Source organism: Protopterus annectens, chromosome 16.part0 (assembly GCF_019279795.1).
Source record: "Protopterus annectens isolate FY-2018-M chromosome 16.part0, PAN1.0, whole genome shotgun sequence".
Lineage (NCBI taxonomy): Eukaryota > Metazoa > Chordata > Ceratodontiformes > Protopteridae > Protopterus > Protopterus annectens.
Genome location: NC_056750.1, coordinates 406,204,863 through 406,220,414, shown reverse-complemented (window position 1 = coordinate 406,220,414; position 15,552 = coordinate 406,204,863). Strand labels below are relative to the sequence as shown.

General features: G+C 39.4%; 1 protein-coding gene across 4 annotated transcripts in view; it reads right to left on the bottom strand.

The window, feature by feature from the left end:
• Window positions 1-15,552, bottom strand: part of LOC122790313 (keratin, type I cytoskeletal 18-like) — a 508,415-nt gene that overhangs the window by 278,659 nt on the left and 214,204 nt on the right. For all 4 annotated transcript variants that reach the window (XM_044057831.1, XM_044057834.1, XM_044057833.1 and 1 more), the window contains exon 7: window positions 13,904-14,029. In XM_044057831.1, coding sequence (XP_043913766.1) covers window positions 13,904-14,029 — 126 coding nt within the window. The remainder of the gene's footprint in view (window positions 1-13,903; window positions 14,030-15,552) is intronic.

The window sequence follows — 15,552 nt, the reverse complement described above, 5'->3', positions numbered from 1 at the left end:
GCCCTACACTGACCATCTCAAAAAACTCCAGCTTTATTCCGTAGCATATTGCCTACTCCAAGGTGATCTCTGCCTAACATATAAAGCTATGTCAAACCCAGAGCTGTTGGACATGCTACACCTAAAGAAATCCCAATCCTCTCCGAGCTACATGCTCTAGGGACCTAAACCTTGTCACCACAATAAACAGGACATGCTGGAGGGATAGATTCCTGTCCCAGAGACTTCCCATACTTTGGAACAGGCTACCCATCTATGTCAAGCAAAGTTCCTTATTAGCACTCTTCAAGAAAAATCTTGATGAGTGGATGGGAAATAGGAAATACACCCCGGGGATCACTTCTGTGTCTCTGCTCGACAGTGGCACAGGAAAATAACTTTCTTGGGTGGTGTAAGCCAGGGAACCCTGTTGGCTAGGGTTAGGTAGGCCCTTGGGCTGATAGCCTAGTACCTACCTATGAACCTATGTATGAGATGTTGAAAAGCCTAGATTGCCACACTTGAAGATAGGTGGCTCTGACTTGAAAGTTTTTTTTCTGGACAAGCAATACTTATCCAGCTTACTTGAGAGTTGTGAATTTTATTTATTTTTATGTATTTATTTAAATTTGTTGATGGGAGTCTTTTCCTTGAGCCACAATGATCTATTTTAGGCTCATTTCCAATGTAAAAAGCCATTCCTATTTTTGTAGTTAGTATGGCTGTCATAATTTCTCTTTCATTCAAAGACTAGGACTGTGTTTGATTTATATCATACCTGGAGGGGGAGTGCCTGTCCTGCAGGTAGCAGGACAAAACTGAGTAGAAATTCAAAGGCTGTTCCTCAGTCTTTCTGATTTGTAACAAAGGCTGATTCAGTACCTCATATAGTAGGGGGATGCTTGCTTAGATGTGAAGGATCTGAATGTGGACATAGAACCAAGAATCTTAGTGGTTTTACCTGAAAAAAAAGGTGGTAATGGTACAGTGATCACCAGAAAATGGTCAGTACAATGTAATGAGTGGGAAACTATAGGGATGTTTCTGATTGGCCATGGAAGCAGAATGCCCTTATTACCTTTTGGATTGAGCCTAGTGGGAAAGGTAATTCTTGATAAAGTGAGTGTTTATTTAAGGTATCAGTAAATATTTTCTGTTTGTGTGAAGGTTTCAATTTAAGTTGAAAATTAACAACTATAATGTATTAAACTGCTTGCTCTGTTCCTTGTAGGTTTATTTTGGTGCTTGTAGGCATGGAATTTAGTTTATATGTATTATGATACTTAATTTTAGGTGTCACTATATTCAGCAGGTATAGATGATGAAGGATTCTAACGGAGGCATTTCTAGGACCCATCTTTTGGGGGGTGGGGGAGACCTATTAAGATGGTCAGTATGCAGATATTTTTTTCAAAACACTGTAGTGCCCTCATGTCCAATGAGCAGACCTCTTTTTTATCCCTTACTTTTTTCCTCGTGTCTTTCCCTTGTCACTCTTACATTTTTTGATTTTCTTGTAAATCATTGAGAAATGCAATCAGCCAGTGTTAGTCATTAGAGTTGTATGTGTCTTTACTGTACAGAACATGTATGTCGGCAATAAATCTGTTGTTCTATTAATAATTTAAGAGAATTAGAGTAATATTTAAAATTGTCCCTGATTTTGTTCACCAGTAGCTTTGACCCTCTTTCTTGAGCAAAGGAGGTGAGAAAGAGAGGGCTATCTGTACTATGGATGAAAACAACATGCCTTGTTCATTTACTTAATTTAAAACATGACTGACGTTCAGGGCTGGTGTGCATTTGTGTGAAATAAACTGAAATATTTGTGTTCTGTAAGATGATTGTATTCAACCAGGTAAGAGGTGGTAAGCTGTATTGTGGACTGAAACTAGTTCAATTGTACTGTTAAATTGTACTGTTAAAGTTGCTGTCTGTCTTTAAAATAGAACATAGATTAGAATTTAAAGCAAGTACTGTATACTGCTGCCCTGGGTCTAAAGGCACCTTTTAGGCTGTCCCCCACATTAATTCGGATCCCTCCATATTGTTATAATTAGCTAGGTTTGCCCCCAGTATCTTCTTTCTTACACCTAAAATAATACCCTGAAAAAAGTAATTTCACTCTGGTCTCCCTCACATAGCCCTGAAAATTAAAAGTATACCCTGCAGCTATAAAATTAACCTGCAAGTGTATAAAATACAGCTTAAACATAGTCTATAAATTTCTGCAAAAAACAAATTAAAAATACAGCCAAACCTACAACCATACATACCAAAAGCCTAAGGAAATACTTGGAGTCAGTGTTAGCCCTCAACTCAGGAATGATGCAAAAAAATCTATTTTACTAGATAAAAAAGCTTCTACAAAAATCTCCTACAAAAACACCAAAACAGCCATCAAAAGTTCTGGGCAGCTTAAATCAACTACTTCATCCAGGTCATTCTACCACCCCACACACACAGTTCCCCAGAGACCATAGATGGCACTTACAATAACTTTTTCACTGAAACAATCCAATCCCTAGCAAATCAACTAACCCTCACAAACTTAAACCACACCCCTAATCTACCCACTAATCACCCCCAATTTAGCTTCCAACCGATATCCATTAGTTTTATCAAAACATTTATAAAAAAAAAACTAAAACCTACCACCCTCACTGCTGACCTCCTCCCTGCAGAGTACCTACAAATAGCTGCAGATGCCATTGCATATCACATATCTATCCTTATCAACAGAACCTTATCTGAAAGCGCTATCCCCTCCCTCTGGAAAATATCCCATGTCATCCCACTCCATAAAGTTGGTAGTTCTATAGACATATCCAACTATAGACCCATTGCCATTCTTTCCCCACTAGCCAAAATAATGGAGAAATGTGTACACAAACAACTAATGCAATACCTTACACACGGAATAACTTACTATCTAACTCCCAGCATGGTTTCAGGCCATACCACAGCACCACCTCAGCCCTCCTTTCCTTTACTAATGCCATAAACAAAAACAGGAATGACAATAGGCTATTCTCCACCCTCTTTCTTGACCTATCAAAAGCCTTTGACATGGTCAACCATGAACTTCTCATTCTTTGTCTAAAATCTATTTCCCTCAATAAGCACACAATGGTACTATGGCATGGCAAACTCTCCAGCCAGCTACCTCTCACACTTGGTGTCCCTCAAGGCTCCATACTAGGTCCACTACTCTTCTCTGTTTTTATCAACAACCTTCACACTGCTATCCCTAAAGCTACCTGTATTCAGTATGCAGTATGCAGATGATTCCACTCTGATCTGCTCAGCCACCTCCCCATCCGAACTGCAAATCCTAACCCAAAGTACATTTAACACTATTTAGAACTGGCTCACCAAGCAACGCCTACTGCTGAGCTCCAATAAAACTAAACTTCTACTCTTCAACCCCACTAGTAGATCTGACACACTTTCATTCTCTGTCACGTCTATGGTACCACTATCTCCCCAGATCAACACACCAACCTTCTAGGGGTTATCATAAACAATAATCTCAAATTTGACCTAAAGGTCAACAAAACCATACAGACCATCAATAAGAAGCTTGGATCACTGTATAGAAACAAGACATTTTTAACCCCACTGGCTAGGACCGGGCACACCTACTCTCTACTCTTTTATATGCCTCGCCTGTACTCTCAAATCTCAACAAATCCGAACTAGGTAAGCTGTCCCATAGCTGCAACCATATTGCCAGATTTGCCACTGGCTCCACCTATAGAACCCACCACTGCCAGAACCTGAAACAACTAGAGTGGCTAGAACTCCCCCAGCTTAATTCAATTAGCTCTTAATAGCGCACAAAATTTTGTACCACCCTGAGGAGACCCCCTCACTTATAAATATTATTAAGCCATATAGCAACCTGAGATCCCTATGGTCAGCCAACAAACTACTGGTCCAAACCCTCAAAGTTAATAACTCTGCTGGTGAATCCCTGTTTGCCAACTTTGTTGGCAAAACCTGGAATTCATTGCCAGACTATATAACCCTAAAATCCTCCAAAAGTCTCTTAGAAAAGGCATCAGACAGTATCTCAAAGTGAACTGGCTTTGCCCATGTACCAACCCTGATTAAGTTATAAACCGAAAGCATAATCTGTAAATATTATAACATGCAACTACGTCACCAAGCTCTATATCCAATCTGGCGTCTCTTGCTTTTAATTGTGTCTGTCCATGAGAATTGTGAGTCCCTACTAGGGAACACTACTAAACCATTGTACATAATCACTTTGTTTTATATTTTCTAATGTTATCTAACTTCTTGTGTAATCTATGTAAGTTTGTCTATTTGGAGCTTTTCTCCACAGGCCTCCACTGAAAATGGACATGTATCCAGTTGGACTATCACGGTAAACAAATGTAAAATAAATAAATAAAATTTAAAATCTAGTTTGGTGTGGATGTGTGTGAAATATTTTTAAGATGCTGGCATTTGACCAGAAAATAAAGGGCCAGCTATTTTGTGGCTGGAAGCAACTAGCCCTCCTCATTTGTTCAGTTTAAAGTCAAGCATAAGGGGCTGGTATGGTTTTGTGTGAAATAAATGTTCGTATTAATTTTTCTTTGCAGTTAGATCGAGAGTTGAGGTGGCTAGCTGTGCTGTGGATGAGAGCATCTTGCTCCCTTAATTTTCTCAGTTTAAAGACTGGCATTAAGGGCTGGTGTGAGTTTATGTGAAATAAACTGGAATATTTACATTTTAATATGCTGGCAGTCAACCAGATTGGGGTAGCTGTGGATGGAAGCAAACTGTCTTTTTCAGTTAATCAGTTTAAAGTTTGGTATTAAGGGCTAGTATGTATTTGTATGAAATAAATTGGATTTTTTTAATGTCTTGCAGGCAACCGAATCTGGGGCTAGTTGTGCCATGAATAAAAGCAACCTGCCCTCTTCATTTGCAGAGTTTAAAGTCTGGCATTAAGGCTAGTGGACATTTGTGTGAAATAAAGTGGAATGTTTACTCTCTGGCCACTCCTCCTGTGCAGCAAATTTGAAATCATCCATGATTTCACAGAATGTCCTTGTCTTTACCTAATATTTTGGTTGGCGACTTATCCTCTTGTTAGTTGTCACCCAGAAGTCTGTATTTACAGGATAGGTGTGCACTTATATGAGATAAGATAACTATTTATCCTCTGGATACTGTTTGTGTCTAAGTCGAAAGCATTTCTTACTGTTGCTAGCATTGTTTCATATTGTTGGTTCTACCTCTTAAACTTTATGGATTCCTGGCAAATCATTCATTATTGCAGACAGTAATGGTAGTTGGGGGGAGGGGAGCTGGATGTGGAAGAAGGCAGCTTACCCTGTTATTTTTTTGCTCAGTAACACTCAGTTACAAGCCTAGTGTGCATTCATATGAAATACATTTGAATAGTTACTGTTTGTATGGAGCCCTACTGAAACGTCCTTATTTTCATTTTTTTGGGGACTGTGAAAAAGCTGTAGTTTACTGGCAAATCACTAAGGATTACAGTCACTAAATTGGTTGTGGATAAAATCAATGTAACCTCTTGTTATTTCCTCAGTTTACAGTCTGACTTTAAAGGGCTAGTGCGCATTTGCATGAAATAAACTGTTTGAAACAAATTGAAACAGTCAGTTATTTTGCTGAATATCCCGGACTTTGCCAACTTTAGATATGCTCCTCATACATTTTCTATTTTTCTAGCAAATCACTAAGGATTACGATCACTAAATAATGACAAACATTTGATTTTCAGACTTCATAAACTTCAGAAACCTCATGTCAATGTGGAACATTGTTATTGTAGGAACTGTTGAAGTATGTTAAGAGTAAAATTTAAAACCTGACCCTGGCTTTGGTTCTTTTGTCCCATATTATATTTGGCTGTGTCTATGATTTTTGGTCTGTGTTATTTTATCACAGATGAGGAATACACAACAAAGTGGCTGTAACTGCTAGGTGGGGTTGGGGTTGGTTGTTGATGAAAGTAAGTTACCATCTTGTTGTTTAGTCTTGCAAAGCCAGATGTTTAACTGAATAACATGCATTTGTCCCAGTCCCCTTCAATAACACATCATCACACCAAATGACATTTGATGACCTTTATTAGATTTCCATAACATAGCTTTGATCACCAACTTTATTAATTACAACTATTCATGATATAATTGAATCTTATATAGCATAACATCCTTGTAATGTTAATCAGGGAAGCGTACCTACTCACTCTGCCCCAGTAAGCAGCGTCTATACCTCTACTCACTTTACTTATGAAGCAGCGTCCCATCTCACTTCATCCACCATTCATTGTAATGTTAATCAGGGTAGTGTACCTACCCACCCTGCCCAACAAGCAGGGTCCATACCTCTGCTCTCTTACTTTACTTATGAAGCAGCATCCCAACTCACTTCATACACCATCCATTGAATTACCTTCCACCAAATAAGCACCATCCTTACCTCAGCTTACTTATCTATTCAGCAAGCTTCCTCCAACTACTCATTTCCTTTCCCCAGATCCTTGAAATGAACATCCAGACATCAGAGGGGAACAGAAGAGGGTAAGTCTATCCCTCTTTTCCACCAACCATGCGGACCAGGCTGTCCCCCCTCCCTTCTACCCAAAATTGTTCAACCCACTTCCCATAAAGGGAAGGGTAAAGCCAATCATTTGGTGTACCCAACATCTGTAAAGCACCTTGAATCCTGTCATAAACCTCTTTGCCATGCCCTCACTGAAACACATCCTAATAAAACTAATTAAAGTAGGATTACCATGACCCCATTGTAACATCGGAACATCCACACCAAGAGAACACATACCCTTTTAGCCCGCTGCCTTCAAAGCTGAAATCATGGCTCAACCTGAATGTATTTACAGCCTATAATCACAACAAACCACAAACTATAACCCCTTGAACTCAAGACGGCACCCAGTCAAACAACTAGTAGCAAGTCTCACCCTCAAGACCCTGTTAACCGTAGCATATCACCTTAGCCCACCCACTACCCAGTTCTATATGTGCAACAACTCCCATTACCATAGGGAATAATCTAACTCAAAAACTTTAATGTCCTAACCTTAGATGGCAGAAATCTAGCACCCCTTGACCTAGTTCCTGAAAACTCACTTATGCTCAACAGTGAAATAATCTACCTGGCAAGCTATAAACACCCCCAATTCACTCATTACCAAACCATTCTTAACCCCTGTTTGTCCATAGTCTTTCCCCCTCAAAAGCTCTTTCCTTATGTTACCTATACCACTAGTATCCCACAGCTGCCTTATCCTGCAACCAGGCTTCCTTAAGCCTTCTAACTCCCCTGTAACAACGCACCCAGTTTCTAAACTACCCCAACACAACCACCTACCTTCCATGCTTCCTAAATGCATCCCATGGGATCCCCACACTCCCCATAAACCATCCCCGACAGTTTTCCCCTTTGGCACCATTTACCTACTTCCTTACTTTCTCCCTATACCAATACAATAATCAGCTCCCACTAATTAAACACAGTTCAAACGTGCCTTACTAAGATGATTACTCTGACCCTCCTTGTCCCAATTAAGTGGCAAGAATGTCCATCCTATCAAAACAACACCTTTCAAATCCCCTTTTCAAGCCACCGCATAATGCCTTCTGCACTTCAGCAATTTCCATCCGTAACTGTTGCCCACTTGAGTTCCCCTGTGTAACCTTCTCACTTGCCACTGCTTCCATGATCTGCAAATTCACTGTATTGCCACAACTGGTACTTGGCACGCCACCGTCTACAAAGAAACGGACAAACTTAAACTCTAACAGTAACGAGCAGGCTTCACCTTATACCCACCTATTCCAAATTACAGCCGCAGCGTTCCAAGACCCCATCTGCATAAGATACATAACACACATTCTAAGGTGTCTTTAAAGACAACCTATTCTGTCAACCTAGGAAGAAATGTACCACTGCCACTCCTATCTATGAGAAAGCAGCCATAACTGACGCTATGCATCCAATGACCCTATCAAATACCCAAGATAAATTTATCTACCAGTCGAGTACGTTAAAATTAAACCCCACACATGAAAGAACCTAGGGGGTGAAGTTGTATACGTGTCTTGTGTAAAATAGCCCACTTAAGACTCAACCTAACACACAATATATTGTGAATTCTGTGCTGTAGTCATTTGGTTGAACCACACATGGCTGCATTAGGAAGGGACCCTTACATCCTTCCAGATTAACTGCAGGACAAACAGCCATATGCAGCCATGCTGGCTACCATTTTATAACTAAAAGCAGGGCTACCACCACTAGTTGCAGGAAAAGCCATCCCCAGGATATGCGAGCAGAACGAAAATGTGGACACACTACAAAGTAGAGTATGGCAACATGTACCTAGAAATGGAACTAAAACTAATTCATCCCATTAATACATATGGCTTTGACTCTTTTTTTATTAAAGTAGGTCATATGCAGCCACCAACAACATGTTGTGAAACCAGTGAATAAGGCAGAAGGCATTCAAATAAGAACCTAACCATCATATGTTAAGTGCAGACACTGACCTTAATGTTTTATCTGCTTCACAGCAAAGCTACTGCCCACCTTTAACACTGAAAACCAAAGCAGCCAAGCAGACAGAGAAGCTCCCAACTCAAACCAATATCTCCTCTCCCTCCAGCCAAGGCAGCAGGTGGCTCTCGTGAGTTGCACAACACCGCCCAGGAACTACACAACTTCGCAGCACCAGAAGATGCCCTTTTTTTTTTTTTTTTTTTTAATCTCTCCCCTTTTTCCTTTCCTCTCTCTCTCTCTCTCCACCCCCACCCTGTTCAGCTGCCAAAGCTAGTGAGACCTCTGCACTTCCCAACATGCAGCTGACACTAGTCAAATGGAATGGAATACACCTCTTGAATGCCATTAATGCCCACGTATTTGCCACCCTAAATTAATAAATTGCCATCACTTTAGCCAAAACAGCGTGAACAGGCATTACATCCATACTCAACTGAAGGACCTCATGTTGATAGGGGCTGAGAACTGCCAAAGGAAAATCCAGCAGACATGCACATCGTATCTCCAAGCCCGTGAAAACCCTGTAAGGCTGTGGTGAAAAGCACCACAATGGCTTCCATGGAGAAATCAAGAGCACTGCCAGAAAAGGGGGGCAAACACCTATCCTGCCCCTAGCCTCCACCTAGCTGACAAAACCTTCCTCGGAGTGGCTTTTTTTTTTTTTTTTTTTTTTTTATTTTATTATAAAGAACAGCAGCAAATGAGCTTGGGCCTCCAGTAGCGACAGAGAGATTGCAAGGCTACAACAGCACCCCAAATAACCTCAAGACCATCACAACATGACCACAACAAACAAGGGAGATAAATGACCCCTAAACCACCAGTGTACAAAACTACAAAGATAAGTGCTCAATGAAAACTAGCTAGGGTAACGGAGAAATACCCAAAGCTGTGGACACCACAAATGGAGCATTCCTTCCTGCACACAGACCAACTACATTGCATGACAGCCTCCTCAATCCCCAAAACGTAACCACACATACCTTTTGCGAGGAGCTGTACAGTTGCGAGGTATGGGTCCCAATAAATAGCACCGGCATTACAGCTTCTATTAACCTGATCATGATTAAGGAGACCTGCTTTAAAACCCCATATTATATATATATATATATATATATATATATATATATATATATATATATATAGTTTTTTTTTTTTTTTTTTTTTTTTAATTAAACGCTGTCTTGCGTATGCATGGTGAGAAGTCATTACCCCAGATGCACCATCATCTGCGAATGCCTGAACGGACCTTCCAAGCTCATTCTAATACAACAAACAAAACTGCTACCATTTACCACCACAACGGAAGCTACCGATGCAACAAAACAGCACTCGTCGAGGAGATGTCAGCCCCAGTCCAAGATTCCCATACTTTGAAGAAAAGTGAATAGTGCAAGAAATGACAATCTCTGACTTAGTATGTTTAAAGCCATTATTTTGGGCCATTCACTCTCCATATTATTATTTCCTCAACACAATTTAATTTTTTTTTAAATGTATTTATTTTATTTTTTGTTGTACGTCTCCGCGCTTGTGTGAGGAAACAGTGCATGGCCCAACCTACTAGCTCCACCCTGCTTATGCTCATTTTATAAATCCTTATGTGTGCTTGTGAGGAGAAACACCATGACTCTGCATTTTGGCTCCATACTGCTCATGCGCAAACCTAATACCCCACTAACCACAACGACATGCCGAGAAAGGAACAACACAGCCCCAAGGAACCCAAAGAAACCAAAACAGCATATAGGCTCTTGACCTTCTTTGCATTAACTGCATCTTCACTAAGTAATAGAAAAAGTAAGAGCTTTAGAAATGCCTGTCGTACACCAGACAAGGTCTATTTAGATCTTTGTTATCTATTTCCCATAAACAGTGTGCCAGTTACCCTGTTTGTTCCTTTCTATTTTTCATATATCGGAATTCACTGCCCGTGAACGCTGCCACTCCCGCAAGAAGGCCAAAAACGGAGCACTTAAACCACCAAGCCTCCCCTTTCAGGTTGCTTTTTTTTTTTTTATTCAAATTGCAGCCACAAGGTGTACTCAACGAGCAACCGAACCGAGATTTCTGAAAGGCACAGACCACATAATTGGCAGTCTGCTCCCGCCGTCACATTCCCCACTCAGCGCCACCTTAAGAAAATCCACAAGGAACCAACAAAACAGCAGCAGCAGTGAACTCCCTTCATGCTGAGGCTAAGCATAACTTCATGAACAGTAGTGAGGCCTGTCCCCTGCCCGCGAATAGCCCGAAACACTCAGACGCACAGCCACCGAAGACCGGTAACCCCTAACTTTAATCTTATTATCTCCAAGAATGCTCAGCTTAAAGTATATTGGTTTAGTTAGGAACCTCAAGTAACAAGGTCCTGTCAGGAAACAACAGTTTTCCTCCACAATTAACTAACCACCACTGGGCAACCATGGTCCTAACTGCCACTACCTGCACCAGTGCTAACCACCTCAATAAACTTACCATGAATATCCATACAAAAATTATATGTGTGTGTATGTATATATATATATATATATATATATATATATATATATGCAGGTCGTCATGGACATATCTTGCAGTAACAAGTTCATGCCAAAACGTGATTGCTTAACCAATACACTAGACTAAACCTCTTAAGCCCCTCCCCATCATTATCTCATTTCCTCCCCACCATCCCTGCCTCCACTTAACCCTTTCACCTCCCCAACCCACTTAACTTCCCTTAATATTAACCTAGCCCCACATGAAGATGTCCCGGGACAACTTAGTTTGTTGCCAAATTTCATTTGTGTGAAATTCTTCGGCATACTCGAAGGGTGGCAACTGTTTACATGAAACAAACTTGAAACTCCACAGTTCTGAAATTTCCCGAGTTCACCAAATGCCTTGATTTTTGCCTCAAAATTTTGTTTTGCTTCTCATAAAATTAGCATCTTCCTGGCAAATTGGTGAAGACCACAGTGACACTAAATAATGAAAAACATTTGGATTTTAGATTTCATGCTAATGCAAACACTTTTAGTCTAACAACTTTCTATTTATATAACTAATATTTAAATGCTGTCACTGATTTTGGGCCTGTGACCCTCATTTTTTTTGGCTTTTTTCTTGATTCCTGTTCTAAGAGGTTGATATTTATTTTAAGTGTACACGGCAAAGTTGCAATTACTGTTTATGTGAGTGTGGGGTTGTCTGTGGATGAAAGTAACTTACCTGCTTATCATTTGAGTCTGGCTTAGCAGAACTAGTTTGCATTTATGTGAAATAAACTGGTATATTAGAGCTATGTGTTTGTGTGAAAGAAACTTGAAGTAAACTGTTGTGTCCATAGTTGTTGTTGTTACAACAATCAGACATCTAAGACTATGATTGCTAAGTGCTGGGATCTGTGTGGATGAAAACAGCTTGCCTTGCTGTAATGATCAAATTAAATAGTAATTATTCTAGCTTTGGAGGACTAATGTGCATTTGTATAAAGTACGTTCTAATAGTTTACTGTGGCCACTGGTGGATTATAATGGCAGCAGTTTGAATGATCATAAATCAGGAAGATGAATCTAAAAGAGCATGTGCACTTGTGCCTGGTCTCCCCCAAGAAATGTGTGTGGGTGGGGAGCCCATTTTATGAAAACTTGCCAGGACCAGAGGTATACTTAATCCTGCACTGGGTAGAGGTGACCTAGTCTGGATGATGGTTACTTGTATTTGAGTACTGAGATATATATACAGCTGGGAATATTTTACAATAAGAATGAAGAGACCTTTTACCACTTTTAGGTTGCAAGCTTAGCAGCTGAGGGATTGTGTCTATGAAAATGCAAGCGAGAATTGTAATTGACATTTTACATCATGTGCATAAAATACTGCCACAAAGAGGCTAAACACGAGGTAAAGATATATAAAAATATTACAGAATGGCAGAAAAAGTTAAATTGCATAAATAATGAAAAATACGTCTGTCAAGATTGCTGGTCTGCCAACATTTGGTATAGAGTAGCATGCATAATTTGGGTCTATATTATATCATCGAAAGCTTAAAAAAGCGAACGCTGATTGATCAACCTAATTTAAGTGAAAGCTTACAATCTCGAACTGTCAGATCAGCGATTTTTTTTCCCAGGGAAAAAAATCGCTGATCCAAAACACATACACACAACACAAGCACACCAAACAAACAGAAATCCACACACATACACCTAAAATCTGATATCTAACCCTACACTAAACTATACACACACCACTAACTACCCACTTACCTTAACCCAAACCCTAACACTAAGGTCCGTCACTATCGCACACTCACCTCACTCGCTCCCTAACCCAAACTCACTTAAATTCGCCCTAACCCTCATGTCCACTCAGTCACACACACACCTAACCCGAGCCCTAACCCTAACTCACCTAAATCACCCTAACACTCACATACACACAATTGCACACTTACCTGAATCCGACCGGTAACTTTCCACCATAACACTGAAAATACCGAAGCAACAGAAACGGACAACCAAATTCTTTCCCTAGGAAAAAAATTTGAGTTTCTGCTGCTTCGATATTTTGCTGTTTCGCGAAAATAAGTTCGATCAATCAGCGTTCGCTTTTTTAAGCGTTCAAGGATATAATATAGACCCCATAATTTATGGTCTAGAAGGAATAATCTAAAGATTAGGTTTCATAATTATGTTGCGACCCTATGCATGTCTATTGATGACAGGTTAAAGACAGATTAACAAATATAGAACATACATGAAACAATAGCAGGACTGCATGTCAGATTACAAGATGTGCTGGACAATGTCCCCAGTATCTTACTGAAAGCCCTGTACTCTGACCATTATCACTGCAGTGGAATCCCTCCTTAGTGTCAGACCATTAACCAAGGCACACACTGCAGTGAATTTCAGCTGGGCTTCTGATTTTCACAGGTTATGTTTGAATATTTTGGTCCCAGGTGTTTAATATGGTAAGCAACTTCTGAATCAATCTTCATGACCTGTTACAGTGATTTCATCATTAAAGCAACAGTTATTTTTCATAGTTAGTTAAAATGTTTATCACATTTTGCATTCATCACATTTTTTTTTACTTTTTCTGTGAGGAAAGTTATAAAAAGAGTATGTTGAAATTTTAGTTAAGAAATATTGAATGCTGCTAGATTACTTGCATGCATTCAGCTGAATATTCCAGTATAACTTGTAATTTTCAAAAATGTCAGTGAACATTTACAGTATACATTTTAAGAATATTTCAATGACCTTTTGAATTATGTTTTTTCTTACCAAGAAAATATTTTTATAATCTGCCAAATTGTGTGATACAAAATAATGTTTCCAGTTATGTTCTCCTTTACCTGATTACGTAGAGATTCTAGCTTAGTTTCAAGACTCTGCACAGTACGGCGCTTCTCAGTGATTTCTTCCTTAGCACTGTGAACTGCCTCAGTATTCTTCTGCACTTCTTCCGAGAGCCCTTTCAGCTGCAGCCAAGCAGTAAGAAAACACACAAAGCATATGTGTCATTAATAATGTAACATAAACAAAGTTAAACTCTTTGGGTCACTAGTACACATCAGCAGTATGTTGGGTAAATAATAATTTGGGTACATTTTAGTTCACTAATTTGCTAAACAGATAGGTAGGGTGGCCCAGGGACCTTTCTGAGGTGCAAATCTGAAAAGAAAGTAATTCTAGTAATAAAAGAAATAAAATATGATAGGTAACCTACAATTATTAATATTTAAAGTATTTATACCATTATCTAAGGTAGATATAATAAGCAAAGATTGTTGGCCACAGTGGAATGATACAGAGGATCAATATATATATATATATATATATATATATATATATATATATATATATGTGTGTGTGTGTGAATAAAGACTATAATAGTGGGATTGTGATGAAGAGGTAATATATAAAACAGCGACAAGGTGGGGTTGTTATACTTTTGGTATAATTATACAGTTTACAGAAACATGCATAGTTCATTGGAATCCCTACTAAGTCTTTTTGGTTTAAATATTTTATTAATATTCAAACAACTAAGATAAAGTGGTATCACGGATTCATAAGTTAATAACAAGCTGTTGATCCAGTGAACCATTTGAAGCCTTGCCCCTGATCCCACCCACTTACCAAGACATGAATTAATACTAGATCGATTCCTTGTTCTGGCCCTTTTCAATACCTTTACATTGGCCCACCATTCAGCCACCCCAATTACACTTATAAATGGTCATGGTGATATTCTGCTTAACCTCTAAGGGGAATCTGTTCTATAAAAGAGGTATTTTCTGTGAAAGATGTCTATCCTGCCAACAGGTGCTATTTATGTTTTGGTAGAAGTGTAGGTCTTTTGTATGGTTGTTTAGGGTGGTATTAGTTTTGTATTTTGTGGGTGTATTGGAGGAACTCTCTGCAGTTCCTTTCGGAAGACAAAGGCTGAGCTGGATCTCACACAATAAATGCCATAGAGAAAAATGACCAATGACGGACAAAATCTGAAGAACAGATGCTGTAAACCACCAAGAGCCCATGCCGATTAGTGTAACAATCACTTAAATGAATCACAACTGATTCTAAGATGGCTGCCATCCCTACTGAAGTAGATTTACTCAAAGCAATGATTTAAATACACCAAACAGTATTAAATAAAACAGAACATGCCATGTGCTCCCCCAGTATTACCAGTACATACACACACACACACACACACACACACACACACACACACACACACACACACACACACACACACACACACACACACACACACACACACACACACACACACACACACACACACTTACACAATGAAATCTGGTGCTTTTGAAATGTAGTCTTCCAGCACTTTCCTTGGGGAAGAACAAATCAAAAAAGGAAATAACAATTGTACAGTAATAACAGCATGTGACATGCTCAAATAAACTGTTGTCAATACTATGTAAGATCCGTGTTAAAGATCACTTTGCATTCTTGTTAAAAACAGGAAAACAGG